The 17290-nt window shown below is 48.4% G+C and overlaps 1 protein-coding gene across 2 annotated transcripts; it reads right to left on the bottom strand.

The window, feature by feature from the left end:
- Window positions 1–11611: 11611 nt before the first annotated feature.
- On the bottom strand, window positions 11612–16021 carry LOC126641959 (urotensin-2 receptor-like). Of its 2 annotated transcripts, XM_050319152.1 has the most exons (3): window positions 15722–15779; window positions 12422–13340; window positions 11612–12310 (listed from the first exon to the last, which is right to left on the bottom strand). In XM_050319152.1, exons 2-3 carry the CDS (start codon window positions 13196–13198, stop codon window positions 12050–12052), a joined length of 1038 nt encoding a protein of 345 aa, XP_050175109.1. In that variant the 5' UTR covers window positions 13199–13340; window positions 15722–15779; the 3' UTR covers window positions 11612–12049. The 2 variants fall into 2 exon arrangements, with proteins under 2 accessions (XP_050175109.1, XP_050175108.1); XM_050319151.1 differs by having other exon boundaries at window positions 11612–13340; window positions 15722–16021.
- Window positions 16022–17290: the final 1269 nt, after the last annotated feature.

The following is a 17290-nucleotide window of genomic DNA, read 5'->3' as shown; positions in this document are numbered from 1 at the left end:
CAGCCCTGCCAGTGGTCTCACTTCATCAATTAAAACCAGCTCTCGTGGTGGAGAAAAGCAATGCCAGGCTCTGCAGTGTGCCATCCTGCTGGCACCAGGAGTGCTGGCAGCAGCTTGTGCAAGGGCAGCGTGGTGCCTGTGTGCCCACCCAGTGTGAGCAGCACTTTGCAGCTCTGCTCCTCAGCGTGCTGAGGGTCCTGCTGCTGGAAGCCAGCCCTTCCCACAGCAGGAGCATCAGGACTCTCTGCTGAGACAGCTCCTGCCCAGCTGCACTGCTCACTGCATGGGCTGGGGCTGGGGGGGCTCAGGGCAGATGTAACAATGGCCCTGGCTCCATCCCTGATCTCTGCAGCACATCCCTAATTCTGCTGGTGTGGGGTCTGACAGATGGAAGGGGAGGTAGGCACGGCATCTCCTAGTGCCACTTGCTTCTGCCTTCTGATATTTTTCCTTTCTGCTGAGCCTGTAGCACGTCCCTGCCCTTCACTGGTGAGCTCAGATGTGCCAGCACCTCACTGCCAGCAGACCATGTCACTGCAAAGGGGGGAAGAAGGGAGCCTGAGCAGACCTGACCCTCTGCAGAGGCACAGGGGGGCCCACTCAGTGTCACCCCATGAAGTCCTGCCCCTCAATTCAGGTCACATCCTGGGGAGGGGGATTTCCACATTTGAGCCAGTAAGGATGGTTTTTCAATTGCCATAAAACAGCTGGACACCAAAAGTCCAGGAGACTTTAACCATCCTGTCCCTGCAACGTGAGATACAAACCAGAGTTTGTTCCACTTGGGCACACAGAGATCAGAACTCCTGAGTGCAAATCATGCTGGAGTTCTTTGGATAGCTGCTGCTTCTGGGAGCAAATGATACCGAGACAGTAAATTCTTTCAAATGCCTCTTCAGTGTGACATCAGTGCTGGCACTGGGATGTCTGTGTGTTGTCTCTCCCACCACTGTCTGCTTTTTCACTCTGCTTTTCACAGTCCAAAAGCCACTAGTGTTGCTGCTGATTGGAACAGAAATGCAGAGTCCCTTTGGAGACTTAGGATCATTTAGAAGGAAAAAAAAAAACAGACAAAAACCCCCAGAAACCTGGAATAAACTAATAAACTTTGCTGCTTGTGGGAGATGAAACCAAGAGCCCTCTTTGGAGTGGGCTCTGTGTGAGTATGGGTTTCACTGCTGGGCCAAGCCCTCCTCCTCACACTCCACAGGGACTTCAGTCCGTGCTCTGTCTTGGATAGAGAAATTAAAAACCCTGGTGACTTCATATGGCAGAAAAGTGTCCATCTGTGAGAAAGTTTACACTACCAAGCCCTTCTGAAAAGGCCTCTATTGGATGCCAAGGTAATGTTTCCATGAAACGTGACGTTCCAGGATGACTCCTAGCTAAACAATTAGTGATGATAAAATCCATTCCTCTAGAGAAGGATGGAGATTCCTTTCTTGCCTGATGTTTATGGTCTTGATTTCTAAACATCTGCCTACTTCATCTGTTGTCAACGCTGCCGTGGCACCAACAGCCAAAGCGTTTGCCTTCTGTCTCCTGACACCATGCCCTGAAATGGTAATTTGTTATTCAGGCCTCCAAAAAGGCAGGACCTGGATGCTTTTCCCATCCTAGTGTCCTGGAGCCAGCTGGTCCTGCTGGCAGCAGAGAGGACTCAACTCCCCATCCGTCTAGCCCAGGGTTGCTGGTGGGTGTCTGAGCCTGATGCAGGAGCCCTGGCTCTGTGGGAAGGTTGAAGGTGTCCTCAAAGTGCTAACAGGTGACAGTTCTGAAGGCCACTCTTCAGGTAAATGCAGCTGCCCAGGGCAGTGGAAACCAATCCCCTTCTTTTTTCTGTGGGCCCTGCTGAAAAAGCTTGGAGTTATTTAATAGCTTGTAAAACCAGAGGTTGAGCTCCAGCAGTTTTTGAATTGCTACAGTAGGGATTTTTTTCAGACTAGGAATGTGCTTCCACATCTTAAACACGTGGTAGGTCTGCTATCTTTTGAGGCAGCCTTGTGCAGGTAAATACTTTGGTTTGATGAGAAGAGCAAGGGGCTGGGAATTAGGCAGATAAGTGAAGGTGTGTGAGACTGCAAAAAAAGGAGCTCTTGAGGATGTACCCAGCATTTTTGCTCAAACTGCAGTGCTGAGGGAGGAGCTGGGTGTGTAAAGGGACAAACAGATCTCAGCATTTTCAAAGTGCTTTGAGGGTGAATGAAAATCCTCAGAGAAATGCATTTTGCACCCAGCATGGCTATGAGATAAAGCACATATTTCTGTTGTGCCTGTGTGAGCAGAAAAGGCACTGTCAGTCCTGGCAGCTGTTAATATGCCATTATCTAAGTAGCATCAGATAAAACATTGTTCTCTAATAATTGATTTTAAAGTGCTTATTTGAAAGCTTTCTCAGCCATGCACACCTGCTGTTTCTCTGTGGTATCATCTTTGATTTCTGATGTATCGAATTCCACGAGGACTGTAACAGGAAACACTAGTAGTCAAGAGAGGGGAAAAAAGGGGAAAATAAGATTTGTTTCCCTCTGTGTGCTGTCCCTTGTTTTCCTTGCCTGTATCTCTGCCAGAATGGGCAGCATTCATTTCACCCAGTGAGCTGGGGCTCTGAGAGATGGACCCACGTGCTGCAGACCGTGGGCAAGGGCTCGAGGCAGCAGGAGTGCCCAGTCCTACAGGAGCAGGGAAGGTCAGCAGGCTGCTCTTCCCCAGCTGCAGGAGCCTTTGACCTGGTCCCATGTTTATAGTGCTTCAAATTTGCTGTAGGGCCTCAGTGCATTGAGCTGCAGAGCTACTGAGAGGCAAATCCCTCTCAGGATGGAGGAGAGGCATGTGGTGCAGTTACAGGTGTAGGGGGCACAGACACTGAGGTCCCTGCTTGGAGCTGGGATGAGGTCTCTGGCTTGGCTGTTAAGAGGCTGGGCTTCTGGGCCACGCTGGATCTGGGTAGTCTTTGCATCCATTTGTGCATTACAGATGTAGTAAAGTGCTTGCAAGTGCTGCTTCCCCCACCTGATGAGTGCAGAGCCAGGCCCTTGTCCCCTGCTTGCTCTGTGCTGTGCCTTGAGCTGGGTTTGCCACTTGTGACAGTGCTCCTGACACGCTGCTGCTGGTGAGGTTCTTCCAATGAAGTGGGCTCAGAGAACACAGAAATTCACTGTAGCCCAATACAGCTTCCTGTTACAGGAATGGTGAAGGGCAAATTGTTCATCCCTGTGGGGCTTTTAGGTGCTGTTATTACCAGGCTCTTGTGTTCCCCTGGCTTGGCTGAGCTGCCTTGGCACGGGAGGTGCTTAGAGGCTCTGGGGATGATGCTAAGCAGATGTGATACAGATCCCTGGGGAAGTCTTGGAAAATTCCTTGGATGGAAGTCAGTGCCAGTGGCTCTTGATTGTCTCCCATGACCCTTTACCCAAAGAATACACTTGTTCTTTCCAGAACTGAAAGACAACTCTGTTATCTTTGCAGCTGATCTGTAAGGAATGGTAACAAAGCAGGTTAGGAAGAATGTGGTGCTTTTGCTCATGTGCACAGCCTTGAACAGCCCACTCATCTGCCTCTGTCCTGCACACAAGGACTGCCCAGTTGCTCTTCCAAACACTTGCATGCTGACATGACCACATACTCATTTGCATCTGCTCTCCCCCGTGGTTACTCTGCTGTCCATACACAATTTTGGGTTCCCTCATCACTAGGCATCATGAATCCCTTTCACCTGCGAGCTCTGCAGAGCCCTGAACGAGAGCTCCACATTCACGGGAAGTACATAATTAAATAAAATGCAGACAGAGAAACCTCCACAAGAGTGGAGCTGCCTTGTATGGCGCCAGAACAATCCTGTCCTGCATCCCCTGCCAAGCTTCACTCCAAAGAAATGTCTGCCATTTAATTCAGCTTGGGTTTATTTCTCTCCCAGCCTTATAAACATCCCTTCAGCTTGGGGGGAGACGTGTCAAGGGTAACTCGGTGTTGTTGGGAGCAGCAGCGTGCTGAGAAATGTTCCCATTTCAGCTCCCCTCCCAGGAGGGCAGGCTGTTCCTCGGGCTCACCCAGGTGCCACAGCAAGGAGATGCTGAATCTCTGGGGGATGAAGCTGTCAGGCACCTTGCCAGGTATATATTTTGGCTCATGTGGCCTTGGGCAGAGCTCTCAGGTCTCCCTGCTCGTACCCCAAGGTTTCTTGCTCCCTTTCCCAACCAACCTGGCAGGTCCCCTCTCTTCTTGGAAGTTATTTTGCTCAGAAATAAAGAAAACATAGAGCTGTGTGTTAATTTATGCTAAAGAGAAGATCCAAGAGGTATAGAGTGCACTGTTGTTTCATGCATTGATCTTAGAGGAGTTCAGTGAGGAAAACAAATGTTGTGAGCTTTCCTTTATTGACAGGAATGCAGCAGTATTTGTTCAAGGTCCAGACCTGGGACTGGAGCTCAGCTCCCCACAGGAGAGCCAGAGGGGACACCCTGCCACACTGTCCCCTCTGTTCAGAGACTAGAGCAATTTGAGATATGAGCTGTTCTGGAAGAGTTTGCTAAGCCACAGGAGGACATATCCACAGCTCTTCTCCATCCCTGCCTGTTACCCAAAGCTGCCAAACTCCTTTCCTCCACGCTCACCTTCTCCTTGCTCTGTTTCCCAGGCGTGCAAGGAGCTTTGCCTGCCCTGATGTTCCCAGATATTCTGCCATTTGCTGAGCAACAGCAGGAAGTAACACACACAGAAGCCTGGTGAAAGGTTGTTTTCTACAGTTTCTAAACCCTTCAAAGCCAATTTTCAGGTGTAGCTCGTTGGCTCAGATGGGCTGTGGGCAGCTGCAGTGGGTGTCAGTGCAGCTCTGGGTAGTGCTGTGGATACCTCAAGCTCCCCAAGCTCAAAATTTGGCTTGCTTATCTAAGGAGGAACAACTGCATTTAACTAATCCTGGGCTCATCTGACATGAGGCTGTTTGCCTGCAGACTGATAGCTAATCCATTCAGGCAGCATTTTTATGTGTCAGTGATGGATTTACCTGACCAGTCAGGGAAGCTCTAGATATGCCAGTGCAGCTCTTCCATAAGCACATATCCAGACATATCCATTCTTTTCACAGCAGGGCAGAAAAGCTGCTTTATTACTCACTGTAAAAAAAAAAACCCAAAACCAAACCCAAACAAAAAAACTCCACAAAACTAAAACCAACCAAACAAAAACCCCCCACAAAACAAAGAACACAAACAACCAATAAACAAACCAAACCAAAAAACCCCAATAAAAACCCCAAGAAAAGGCAAGTCAGTGATGAGAATCTCAAACACAGCAAAATGAATTGACTGCCCTGAGTTCACATGTGTTAGAGCCAGTTCCACCAAGCTTTCTTTGGCTTCAGCCATTCTGTGGGGACATGAGGATTGCCTGGTGTGGGGAGGGTACAGTGTCCACCTCCTGTTCCTGGGAAGGGTGTTTTGTTCTTCAGGTGTGGGGATGCAGGCTGGGCTTTTGCTTTTCCCCACCTCTGAGGAGGCTTTTTTCCTCCAAGCAAATGTTTAAAGCAGGTATCTGTGACTCCTAAAACCTCTAAGGTAATTCTCAAGCACTGCAAACCTGAGTTTCTCTTTTCAATCAGGGATTTTACCACTCTGGTGTTCCTGCAGAATGGGAGAAAGAGCTTTCAGATTGAGTTCCATCTGCTTTCTGTATTACAGTCAGTTTTTCCTCTAACCTGGACAGGGAGCCTGAGTGTGGCAGCTGCATGGATGGGATGGAGCTCTGTCCCAGCTGGGCACAGATGTGCCCAACCTCCTTGGGCAAAGGCAACTGTAAAGAACAACTTCAGTGGTGTCTGCATGAACGCTGAGTGTCCAAAATCCCGTGGCTGGTCCTGCTGCAGGGTGCTCTGGTGCCTGTTGCTTTCTTTTAGAGGTTATTGAGTTTCATCTTCATCCACTAATCAAGGATAGCACAAACTAAAGCTCCTTCCGTGCTGCAGTGCAGAAGTGAGGCAGCATTAGGTGTTTGTTGCAGGTTGGCCCCAGCAGATCTTTTCAGACACAGGTTTCAAACTGAGTGAGAAGTTTTAGACAGCAGAAAGCAAATCAAGCCCTAGCAGCTTACAAAGATGTTTTATTCTTTAATTAGCTAAAGTAAATTGTAATCAACCCACCAGTTAGCACTGATTGATGCCAAAAGGGAAGCTGATTTTACTATTTTGGTCCATCAAAAAGAAGCTGGGGACATGATGATGTTCTAATTAAGCCAGATGGCCAAAGCTGCTGTACTGAAAGCCAGCCTTGGAGGAGAGGGTGGAACAGCACAGGAAGGTTCAGCACAGGCTGCCTGTAAAGAGAGGAAATGAACCATTTTCTGATACTCCAAGGACTTGGAAAGCTTTGGAAGTTCCACCTCATGTCCCCTTGTTTTGCACTGTTTCTAGCATGGTGGAGTAGATCTCGTGTTTGAATGCTGCAAGTCCTAGTAAATGGAATAATTCATCATTTATGAGATCATTTGATATCTTGACTGTTGTTAACGTGCTGAAATGCATCTTTTCTGGAGTCAAAGGTCAGAGATGTTTGGGGTGTTCTGGTTTTGAGTTTGGGGTTTTTTTTTAGTGTAAATTGGTATAACTGCATTGGCTCCAGTGGAAATGAATCTATTTTTATTGTTTAGGGACTTGAAGTTGGGTCCAGCATCTCCCAGGTGGACTGGCTGGAGTGGTGAACCTCTGACCCCCCCAGAGAAGGGGTGCTGGGAGGGCAGCTGGGCCAGCACCTGCAGGGCTGATGGCACCCTGTGCTTTCCTGCCTCAGAGCCGAGGTCTCTCCAGCCCCTGTTCTGGATATAGATTAGAAATTTTCCTCTGAGGATATCAGAGAAAAGTGGTGACTCACCGACCCACACAAACGTTTTGAATGCAGCAATTCTGTTTGTGGAATGCTTGCAGTTAATGAATTAATTATGTTACACTCTCCTTTGAGCAGTAAGCCATAAACTAAACAAGTAATCAGCAGGAGGCTGGCTGCCCATGTTTCCTGTAGTGTTTCAAATAAACACAAACACAAAAAATGCCAGAGTGCACTCCTGCTGCCCAGTGTGCTCGGATTCGGGCACCAAATTCAATATGGAAAAGAAAACCTTGGAAGGAGCGTTGCTAGATGAGTTCCCAAAGCATGTGGGTACCTGTTGCCACTGGGCTATGGATGAAATCTCCCTCCTTTTCAAAATTTTGTTTTCTTTTTGAGGCATAGTGATTAAGAATTAGAAATCTTGGTTGTAATACTTGATCCTCACATCCATAGGGCTCAAAGAATCACCTTCCTCACACTTCACTCCTGGCATTTGCTTTTGTTTTCCACATGGATTAATTTATTTTGAGGACCTGTCCACTGGTGGGTGCACCCCTAGTGCTGCCTTTGGCAAACAAACAGGTCTTGGTTGTTTTGTGGCTGGAAGTGCAGTTGGTGCCAAAGAATTAACTCTGTTGTGGGAGTTCCAGGATGTTTATGAAATGGGTGATGCCAGAATTGGCCAGGGACAGTAGTACCAGTCAGAGCTGCTGTGGTAAATCCTGTCCTGTCTGGTCCTGTGCCAGTGGATGTTTCATTCTATCACAGAGGCAGGTTATTTCACTGATTTTTGTCTTATATTTGCTCTTATTGTGCTATATTATCACCTTTATAGACAGCTTTAAACTAGTAACAGCAGCTACTTGACACGTAATTAAACCTAATAACAGTTTAAATTATGCACACTTGAGTGGTTTGGTCTTTGAAGCTAAATTTATGATATTTGCACTTTCTCTTCTGGCAAAACACATGTGCTTTCCTGGCAGACAGATGGCTTACAGGTGATAAACGTTTGGGAAGAGTGGAATTAGCTGCAAGACTTCGGTGTGCAAACAGAACACTGACTTTTTGACTGCTGGATTCCCTGATCTCTAAGGATGTTGATGGGCTGTTTGTTCCTAGAAAGCAGAGTAAAATTGAGCTAAACTTTCTCTTAACACGTTCACAGCATTTAGCCAGCAGCTGCAGTTTGGCATTAAAGCTGCTTGAGGAGCCCTGTGGGAGTCACACACGTGTTGGGTTTAGGGGCTTTTCACCCCACAGTTTTCCAACCTGTAGCATTTTTGGTTGAGAGCTGCTTGGAGCACACACTGAGGGAAGTGAAGGAGCTTTGGTCATAGCATGTGACAGTCTGTGAGTATTGCAGTAGTAGAAGAGGTGATAAACTGAGGAAAATGTCTCATTTTTTGGAGGAGAAGTGGCTGGTCTGGCTTAAACCAGTTTTGCTCTTTCTGCCCAGTTGAAGTGCTCCTTAAATCCCACCTCCTCATCCAGCCAGCCTTGCCCATCTGGAGCTCTAAGTGAACCAAAGCTGTGCATGCTGATGTATTTATTGCCTGGATCCTCTCTGGGATCATGTGCCAAGGCTTTTCTCCCTGGTTAGGGGCAGCTGAAGAGCTCCTGGACTGGTTGTCTCCCAGTGAGCAAGGTGGGACCCACACAAGAGAAAAGGGGTGGCCCAAACCCACCCACCTCCCCTTGTGCCCCTGCACTCACCAGGAACAAGGAGGGGGCTCAAACTGGACATGGGGTTGTTGACCAGCTTAAATCAGACTCCATCAGCAGGAGAGGAGGAAAAGGTCTGTGCCTGTGATTGCTGTGACCTGGCACATGGGAATTGGGCAGGGGTGGGGGCTGCACCACTCCCCACTGTGGGCACCCACCCTGTCCAGGCAGGGTTTGGGCAGAGGGAGGCACAGTGTGGTCACCAGCTGCTCTCTGCTTTGCTACTTGGACCACAGGACTTTTGTTAAGAGTGCTGTGGTTTGAACAAAATGGAAAAAGGCTTTTTAAAATGAAGTGTAAGCAAACCGATGACTAAAACTTGACAAATTGTGCTGTTTTGCCTCCTAAAGGCTGAAATGAGGCAATTCAGTATTTGGAAAAAAAAAAAAATAAGAGAATTTCCAGAAGGATTCTTAAATGCCTGAGTGGATTTGCAAATAGTTTGGGTAAACATAGACATCATCCTTTTCTGGCAAAGCCAATTTCCAGCTGAAAACATTGCCTGGCCCCAGCTGTAGTTTGCTGCCTGTTTCAGCCACCAGAGTGGGTACCTGGCCTTTCCTAGAGGGTAGGAGCACTGCAGGGGCCAGAATCTTTGCCCTGGCCCTCTTTTGGACACCCTGGTGTAGTTACAGCTGTATTTTCTTTGAGTATTGAGGCATTGCTAAATGTTCTCTGGCTTAAATTAGCCAAAAAAAAAAAAAAGGTGTTTTAACTTCTGTTACCTGGAGTTCAGCTGGTGATTCCAGTCTGGGGCACCAAATACCCTGGGGACAGGGGACTTAAAGGTTCAGGGTGATGAAAAAGCCCCTGGTCTCATTCCACAGAGAAGAAAGAAGTGGGAGATAAGGTGCAGGTCTGAGGTGGGCAAGCACATGGCCACCTGTTCACACAATTCCCTTTCACACCAATTTCAAATTTTATTTATGCAAAAGCCTGCTCCTGGGTCTTTGACTGATGATAGGTTTCTGCAAGGAGGAATAAATAGGGCACAATAATTTTATAGCTATCATTAAACACACAATTAATCTATGACTTGGAGTTCCTTCTTCATCTGTCACTGGCTGCTCTGTGTCCCTGTTTATATTCAGCAGGCTCTCGTGGTTCAGTTGCTGCTGGTTTCAGGATGAGAACAGCTCTCTGTTTGGTATCTGAGTGTGGCTGATGCCCCATAAAGTTAGTTTGGGATGCAGAACTGGGGCTCGTGCTGCTTGGGAGCCTCACTTTCACCTGCAGGCTTGGACTGGTGTTCCCTTATTGCTGTCTGAGCTCAGTGGTGACGGATGAGAGTGTTTGAAGGTGCAAAAAAAACTCCAGCCTGGGGTGGAAATGAAAAGACTTGGATGAAACATCTCACTGTTTGAAGATAACCCTGTGTTGATGGAAACATCACTCACAACCATTGCCTGACTCGTGGGTGCCCTTTCTTTTGGCTTTGTTGTGCTGATTTGACTGCAAGCCCTTGCTGAGAGATGACACAAGCTTCAAATGAGAAACAAGACTGTGTAGCCCAGAGCTGAGGCTGTGTATCCAATTTTGTTTTTATAAATTGGTAATTAAAATTAAATTAAATTAAAAAAGAGGAGACTAAAGTTTACTCATGATAAACATCTGGCTACACAAGTGGAAAATGGGTTCAGGAATTTAGATTAGATAATAGAAAAAAAATTTTCACTGAAAGGGTGGTCAGACCCTTTCAGTGGTGGAATCACCATCCCTGGAAGTTTTCAAAACGTGTGGATGTGGCACAGTTGGACTCGATCTTAGAGATCTTTTCCAGACTTTAGGATTTTGTAGCAAGCGTTTTCACCTCAGTTCGTGGGCTCCCTCTTCCTTACAGTGGGGTAAAAGATGCTTTACTTGACTGATGCGTCTCCAACCTGAGGAAACTAAGCCTGAAACTAGTCTGAAAACTAACAAGTACTGTCAGCACAGGAAACAGTCAAATATAATGGTCTTTCTGCCCCTCTGAAATCAGGAAGGGGCTAATCCTGAAGCAGGACTTGCTGGCACACAAGCAGGGTGCAGGTAAGGTGCCCTACCCACAGGCCCATGGTGGATGGTGTGAGTGGAGGAGGTTGGGAACAAAGCAGGGGTCTTCCAGTTTCTGCAACAGCTCAGTGTTCCAAAGGGGGAGAGATGGTTAAAACCTAACTTCTGTTTTGGTCTTAGCAAACAGAGCTCGCTGCCAAATGGCACCAGGCTGCAGTTCTGACTTCAGTGCTGAGCACTAATTTACTTCTAATTCTGTGACTTGGTCAGAGTTGTGTTGGCATTGCAGCGCTGCATCCTTGCTAATGAGGTAGCAGGGCTGATGTAAGCACAGGAGTCCTGTATGGACACTGGCAGCATCCCAGAGGAGGTACTTTTAGACTCACTGGAGACGTGCCAGACATCATGATGATCTATTTATACTAATGATGTTCTGTCATCGGTGCAGGCCAGGACAGGCAACGTGTTCTTGGTGTAGGCATTTGCTTTTTGTAGCAGACAAACAAAATCATCTCCTGTGAAGGGAACAAGTTGTCTCACTCACAGGGAACCAGCACTTTTATAATTGAGAATATCAGGCACTCCAATGAGTGCAAGCACAGCTTTGCCCACTGGAGATCACATCTCCTCACCCTCCCTCCTCTCCCTCTGTCCTTTCCTCCTGGACTCGGGGATGTAGGTCTGGTGCCTCAGGCTGGATGTTGTGACTTGTCAATGAATGCTCTGAGAGTAACAACATCAGACGTTCCCAGCTCCTCCCTGGAGGAGGTCAGAGGGTGGATATCCTTGTCTGGGGCAGATGGTGCTGCCCCACACTGGTGCTCATGTGTTTAGGGTCAGTGTATTATGGGATGCTGAGTGTTCCCTGACTGTGGCACTGTCATAGAAAGCCTGTCTTGCTTACATGAACTGTGGTGTAACTCCACTGCAGACACCTGGATGAATGGAGAATCACCAGTGAATACACAGGAGTGCAGAATAAATTACCAAAACCAGAACAAAGCACTCCTGGATATGCCTCATCCACCTTGTCCAGTCCTATCCAAAAGCAAACTGGATTGTGTGTCACAAACATCAGCTGTTTTCTCTTTATTTCATTGTTTTCAGTCCCCATACAACTACAAATTTAGCATCACTGCTAGAGAGGAAAAAAAGAAAAAAAGAGGAAACTACAGCCATTCATAGGATAACATCATTTCAAACGCTGTGAGACAGCTGATACCATTAAAAATCATGGCCCTGTTATAGGCTTTCACTACTGATGGCTAGTTGAGGAGACACACCATAAAATATAAAGATAAAAAGTGAAAGGCTATTTAGATAGATGTTCAGCTGAATGCTGCTGGCATCAAATCAGTGGCACTGGAGAAAACGAGAACAGACGTACGGCACAGCCTCTGGACTAAACGTGTGCACGTTATGGCTCTGCCAAGGCTTCACCTTTGCAGTGTACACTTTAAATCAAAGCAACGTGGGAGTCAATACTGATTGTTCTCGGAGATGGGTCTTTACCTTCAGGCACTGCTGTTTCCCAAAGGGGCGTGAGCAAGGACATATGTCTCTGTGCAGTGCTGGCTGCTCGTGGACAGGGATCTCCCTGAAATCCTCTGAAACCGATTCCTCCTCTGGAAGTACCCACTGTTGCTGCTGAGGGACCGCTGCCTGTTCTTCAGGTACTCCCGGTAGTTTTTGGTGAGCAGGGTGTAGAGGAAGGGGTTGATGCAGCTGTTGCTGTAGGTCAGGCAGGTTGTCAAGTAATTAATGTTCTTCATCACCTTGGGAGATAAAGGGAAGGATTCATAATACTGGAAGAGGAGCTGCCATATCCAGAAGGGCAAGAAGCAAGCCCAGAACACCAGCACTATGGTGAAGATTAAATAGAGCACCTTCTGGTTGGGCAGCCTCTTGGTCTGTTTGAAGGAGGCTGTTTGGGACACCCAGTAAATCTTAGCCAGTCGGATGTAAAGGTAGCCAATGATCACCCCTGGGCCCACGATGCTGGTACCAAAAAGGATGGTGAGATAGACCTTGTAGGACAGCTTGCTCCAGGTGGGCAGGCAGATGCTTTTGTTGTCCCTTTGCACCAGCTGGATCATGATGAGCATCGGGAGAGTGAGCAGCAGTGACACCAGCCAGATCACAACAGCAATGGCCTTGCGGTAACTCTTGGACCTCTTCACCGTGTCCAGGGGCTTCAGCACAGCAAAGTAGCGCTCTGTGCTCATGACTGTGAGGGTGAAGATGCTGGCATGCATGGTGAGGAAGTCCAGACTGAACAGGATGCGACAGCCAATGTCCCCAAAGTACCATTTCTGAATGAAGTAGGTCCCGACGATGAAGGGGATGGTGAGAAGGTAGAGCAGATCCGCCAGCGCGAGGTTGATGATGTAAATGTACATGGAAGCAGAAGACCGCAAGTAGTGGCACATCACCAGCAAGGTGTAGACATTGCCTGTCACCCCAATCACACACATGAGGGAGAGGATTGTCCCAATGGTGCAGATGGCAATCATGTCCTCCGTGGAACCGGGGGCTGACATCCCGTCCCCGGTGGCATTGCCGGAGGCGTTGGACCGGATTCGGAACAGGCTGTCCTCACTTGTGTCTGTCACCATGTAGGGGGTGGCAGAAAAGTGGCTCTCCAGCTCATCAGTTAGAGACATCCTCCTGGAGTTTAAAAGCCAGAGGCTTTTCTCATGCTACAGGGATCTGAAGGGGTTCTTCTTGCTCCGAGAAACACAACTGCTGGGAGATGGTGAACCATTTCTTAGTGGGGTCCCATCTGAGGACAATCTGCATTCTCCTCTAGAGGAAAGACATCAAAACCAACGTATTAGAAATCTGCCAGAGCAACACAAACGATCCCTTAGAAGGTACCTGTCCCCTGAGTACGTATCTGCACTGCCTGCTTGTACCAAAGGTCTTTGTCATTGAGGCCACTTGTGTAAGGCTTATCCTGTCGTTATAAGAGTGACATCTCCTATATATAGGTGTGACATCTCAGAGGTTGTGTATCGTGGAACTGCTTACTGCAATCCTTAAATTCAGTTTGGGATTGGAGGAAATCCCAAGAGCGTGGTTGCTTAAACCTCTTTGCTACATTTTTAACTTTGGAGGAGTGAAAGATCCCCCCAAAAAGGGAAAACACACTTTGGATTTGCCATTCGCAGTCCAATTGACTGTTTTGTGTTAGTGATCCTCTCAAAGCCCTGTCCAGCATCCCTGCAGCGTTTTCACAGAGCAACTTCTCTTGAATGAGAAGCTCCTCCTCTGTCCTGACCTGTGGCTTCAAACGGTGTTTGAGTGATGGAGAGAAAGGCACTTTCTACCTATAAAGCAAGGTGTAGGTTTCACTGTGGGTTTTATATAGCTGTAAACACAGGGTTTTTCATGCTCTCTGTCACAGATCTATTTCAGAGAGACCCATTTGTGAACCTGCCTAAACAGCCTTGAGCAGGGAGGGGTGAGGTTGCTCTGCAGCGTGCCAGGCAGGCAGCCACTCTTTGTGCGTGGAGCTCTTGGTTAGACTGAGCTCAACACTGTACAAATCACGATGGAGTTGCTTTGGTTTCACACTGCTCTGGGTGTAGGCAAAGGGACATCAAACCTACCTGAAAGAAATGCTGAAGTAGCTACAATGCCCAGATTTTAAGGCATACCAAAAGCCTGTGCCATCCTCAGCATCACTGGACACACAAGTGTGTTTGCACTGCGTGTTTTATGGTGCTCACACTGTCTCTTTTTAATAGAAAATGCTGAGGAAGGAGTGCTGGACTGCCTTGTCCCTGTAGGGCTCCACATACAAAGACTTCCCTCTGCCTTATTCCACTGGGCAGATTGGGTTGCTTTTATCCTGGGAATTTGCAGCTTTTCCCAGTGAGTTTTGTGTCCCTTTGCCTCCACTCCAGCTCTGACTCCTTTGCCTCTTTCCCCCCAGCAGCTCCTTGGTAGGAGGATTACAGTTCCAGGCCCTTCTCTGCTGCCCTTGTGTCACCCTAACTTCTGTGGCACTTGAGGATAGACAATCTTCATCCTCTTTGACTTGCCCTCACCTTCTCCCTGTTACCACCTGCTGAGGATGACGGGAGCTACAGAGATGTCATGCAAAAACTGTACAAAAAAGAACAACCCACTACAGATGGAGGTTTTTCCTTACTTAGCAATTGGGATAGCACTGCATAAAAAGAGAAATACACAGAGATCATCTCCCACCCCAGTCCCTTGAGTACAGACATCCAAGGGGGAGAGATGAAGAGTGGTTCTGCAGTGGTCAGTGCTCCTTCAGGACAGGGCTCTTCTGGGCTGGTCCCCAGCAGCTTCACCAGCATCTCAGCTTTCTTGGACCTTGCAAAGCCAAATCTGCCTCGTCCCTCCCCTGCTGTGCTGTGCAATCCCCTCCTGCTCGGTGCTGGGGGTCTGTAGCCAGTCTGTCCATGCAGCGACTCGTTCACTTTATCAACATTCATGTACGAGCTGTGCTGGCAGCAGAAGCCTCATGCATGGAGAGATGGATGCTCTGGGAGCTATTCCTGCCTCTCTGCCACAAGATCAACAGCACACTCGGTCAGAAACAAATGGCTCTGCATGGGATGCTCCAGCTGAGCCTGGAGCTGGTCACACGGGCAGCTCTCAGCTCTGCATTGGTGATAGCTAATTTTCAGAAGCATGTTTCCATGGCTCAGGTGCTGTCTGCTTGCTGTGTTCTGGGCACTTGCAGCAGATTTGTGCCATGCTGGTGCCTGTCTGTGCAGCTCCCTGGTGTGACAGCTCCTGCCGGAGGGAGCTGAGCCCGCCGCATCTCCCTGCTCTGCTCCTCTGCCTCTGAACCTGCCTTTTGCTTCATTCATAAAATTCCTACAGCACTAATTCAGTTCAGACACTTCACCCCTCTCCAGACAGAGCCCACTGCTAGGCAAGTCCTCACTTTTAGAGGAGGAAAATTCAGCCAAATGGGGAAGCCTTGCATTGTTTCGTAGTTGCTGCCATTGCTGCACTCGTACATAAACACACACACTCACACACATCCACACACAATAGAGAGCCTGTTATTCCAAGCAGCCATTCAAGCATCTTATGGTCTAAGCAGTTCTCCCAGCCAATCCTGCCTTTCCCTCTACAATATCATCACACAGGAGTACCATGCACATTTACAGCTCTAAACAGAAATTAATTCCTCCTGCTCAAACCTTGCTTTCAAATCCAGCAGATGAAGTTTCCTACGAGGAAGGAAAAAAAAAAAAAGGAAAAAAAAAATCAATCTAGTAGTAGCAAAGCTGAAACTTCAAGAAAGAAAAAGGAAAAAAAAAAAAGAAAGAAGTGAATCCTTCTTCCTGGCCAGACAGCGAGAGATCCCAGCGCTCCGGCGCAGCTGGAGAGGCAGCGGCAGGAAGGGAGCGTGTGCTGCCCAGCCAAGTATGTTTGAAATCTGTGCGCTCTTAATACTCACATTCCCCTCCCTCCACTCGTGCCGGCTATTTCTGTTCCTCGGTGACGTTCTGCATAGCGTGGCTCTGGCTGCAGCCAGTGGAGAGCCTGTTTAAAGCAGCAGCATTTTGACAGCCAGGGCTCGTTCAGACCGGTTCCCCTGTGCCTGGCTGGGAGACAGCTGAGGGTGGGAGACGGGCAGGTTGTTTCATCCCAGGACCGGTGAGAGGAAAAGCCATCCCACTCCTCCTCATATTGCTCCGGAAAAGTGCAAATTCTCGGCGCTGGCTGAGCAAAACCATCGAGTCTGGGGAAAGAGAGTGGGCCCAGGAGGGTTAAATTCCTGCGGGAGGGTCGGCTGCCCAGGGAAATGGCAGAGCTCCTTGATTTGGAGCTCAATTCCTAAGTGAAGCCAAAGTTTATTTGGGTTGGATGGCGTATTAACCAACGAATCTGCATGGTGGGATCAGACACAGCAGCACCTGAGATATTTCAGGCTGGCAGTAGTGAGATGTTACCCAGCTTGTTTGGGGTTTGATGGTTGCCTTTCCCCAGGGATACTCAAGGAGGGTGAGATCAACCCAGCACCTCGAAACAACACAGTGTGAGGCAGGGGCTGGTGCTGGGAACTGCTAAAGCTCAACTCTGGGTTATTTTGTGAGCAGCTGAACGTTGTGCTGGTTGCTTGCACACGATGGGATTGTTGTTCCTCTCAGTTCCCTGCTTTATCTCTGTGGACTGCAGGGAATTGCTCCTGATTTATGCTAGTGGGAAGCGAGGAGCACCAGCCTCTCCCAGAAGTCTCCTGTTGGATTCAGGTGTGTGGGAGATGCCTGTCAGGCCCGTTGCTTGCTTCACTGGTTTGCATTGGGCACCCACTGGATTAGTGATGCTTCCCAGCATGGGGCTCCTGGGAAGCAACAGCACCTGGCACACCAGCTGGCCTTGGCACATCCATCCTGCCTCGCTGTTACTAAGAGCTGTTTGCTCCTCTAACTTTTTTTCCCTGGACACTTGTATGATTTCTTCCATGTTTTCAAACTCTTACACTCTGCTGGCTGTGTGCTCTCGGGTACATCTTGTGTCTAAGGCCCTGTCCTCCTGCAGTGGGCCCCCAATTTTGCTCAAGCTGCTCAGGGTGGCTGTGGTAGCACCTGGAGAGCTTGGTGAGCTCTAGCTGTGGCTGCCTCCACAGAGGGGCAGCTGGTGGGCAAAGCAGGGTCCTGCTCAGTAACAGGGTTTTTGAGTGGGGTGAGGACTTGGCTTAGGAGCAAATCCTCATGTGGAAGCTTGATTTTGCAATGAAAATGGATTTTAGGTTAGCAGCTCTA

Source organism: Myiozetetes cayanensis, unplaced genomic scaffold, assembly GCF_022539395.1.
Source record: "Myiozetetes cayanensis isolate MyiCay16 unplaced genomic scaffold, myiCay2020 scf22, whole genome shotgun sequence".
Classification (NCBI taxonomy): Eukaryota; Metazoa; Chordata; class Aves; order Passeriformes; family Tyrannidae; genus Myiozetetes; species Myiozetetes cayanensis.
The sequence above is the reverse complement of the archived record's forward strand: the minus strand, read 5'-3'. Positions and strand labels throughout refer to the sequence as shown.

Excerpts from the sequence above, each read along its gene's own strand:
- LOC126641959 (XM_050319151.1), bottom strand. The coding sequence starts at position 13,198 with ATGTCTCTAACTGATGAGCTGGAGAGCCACTTTTCTGCCACCCCCTAC.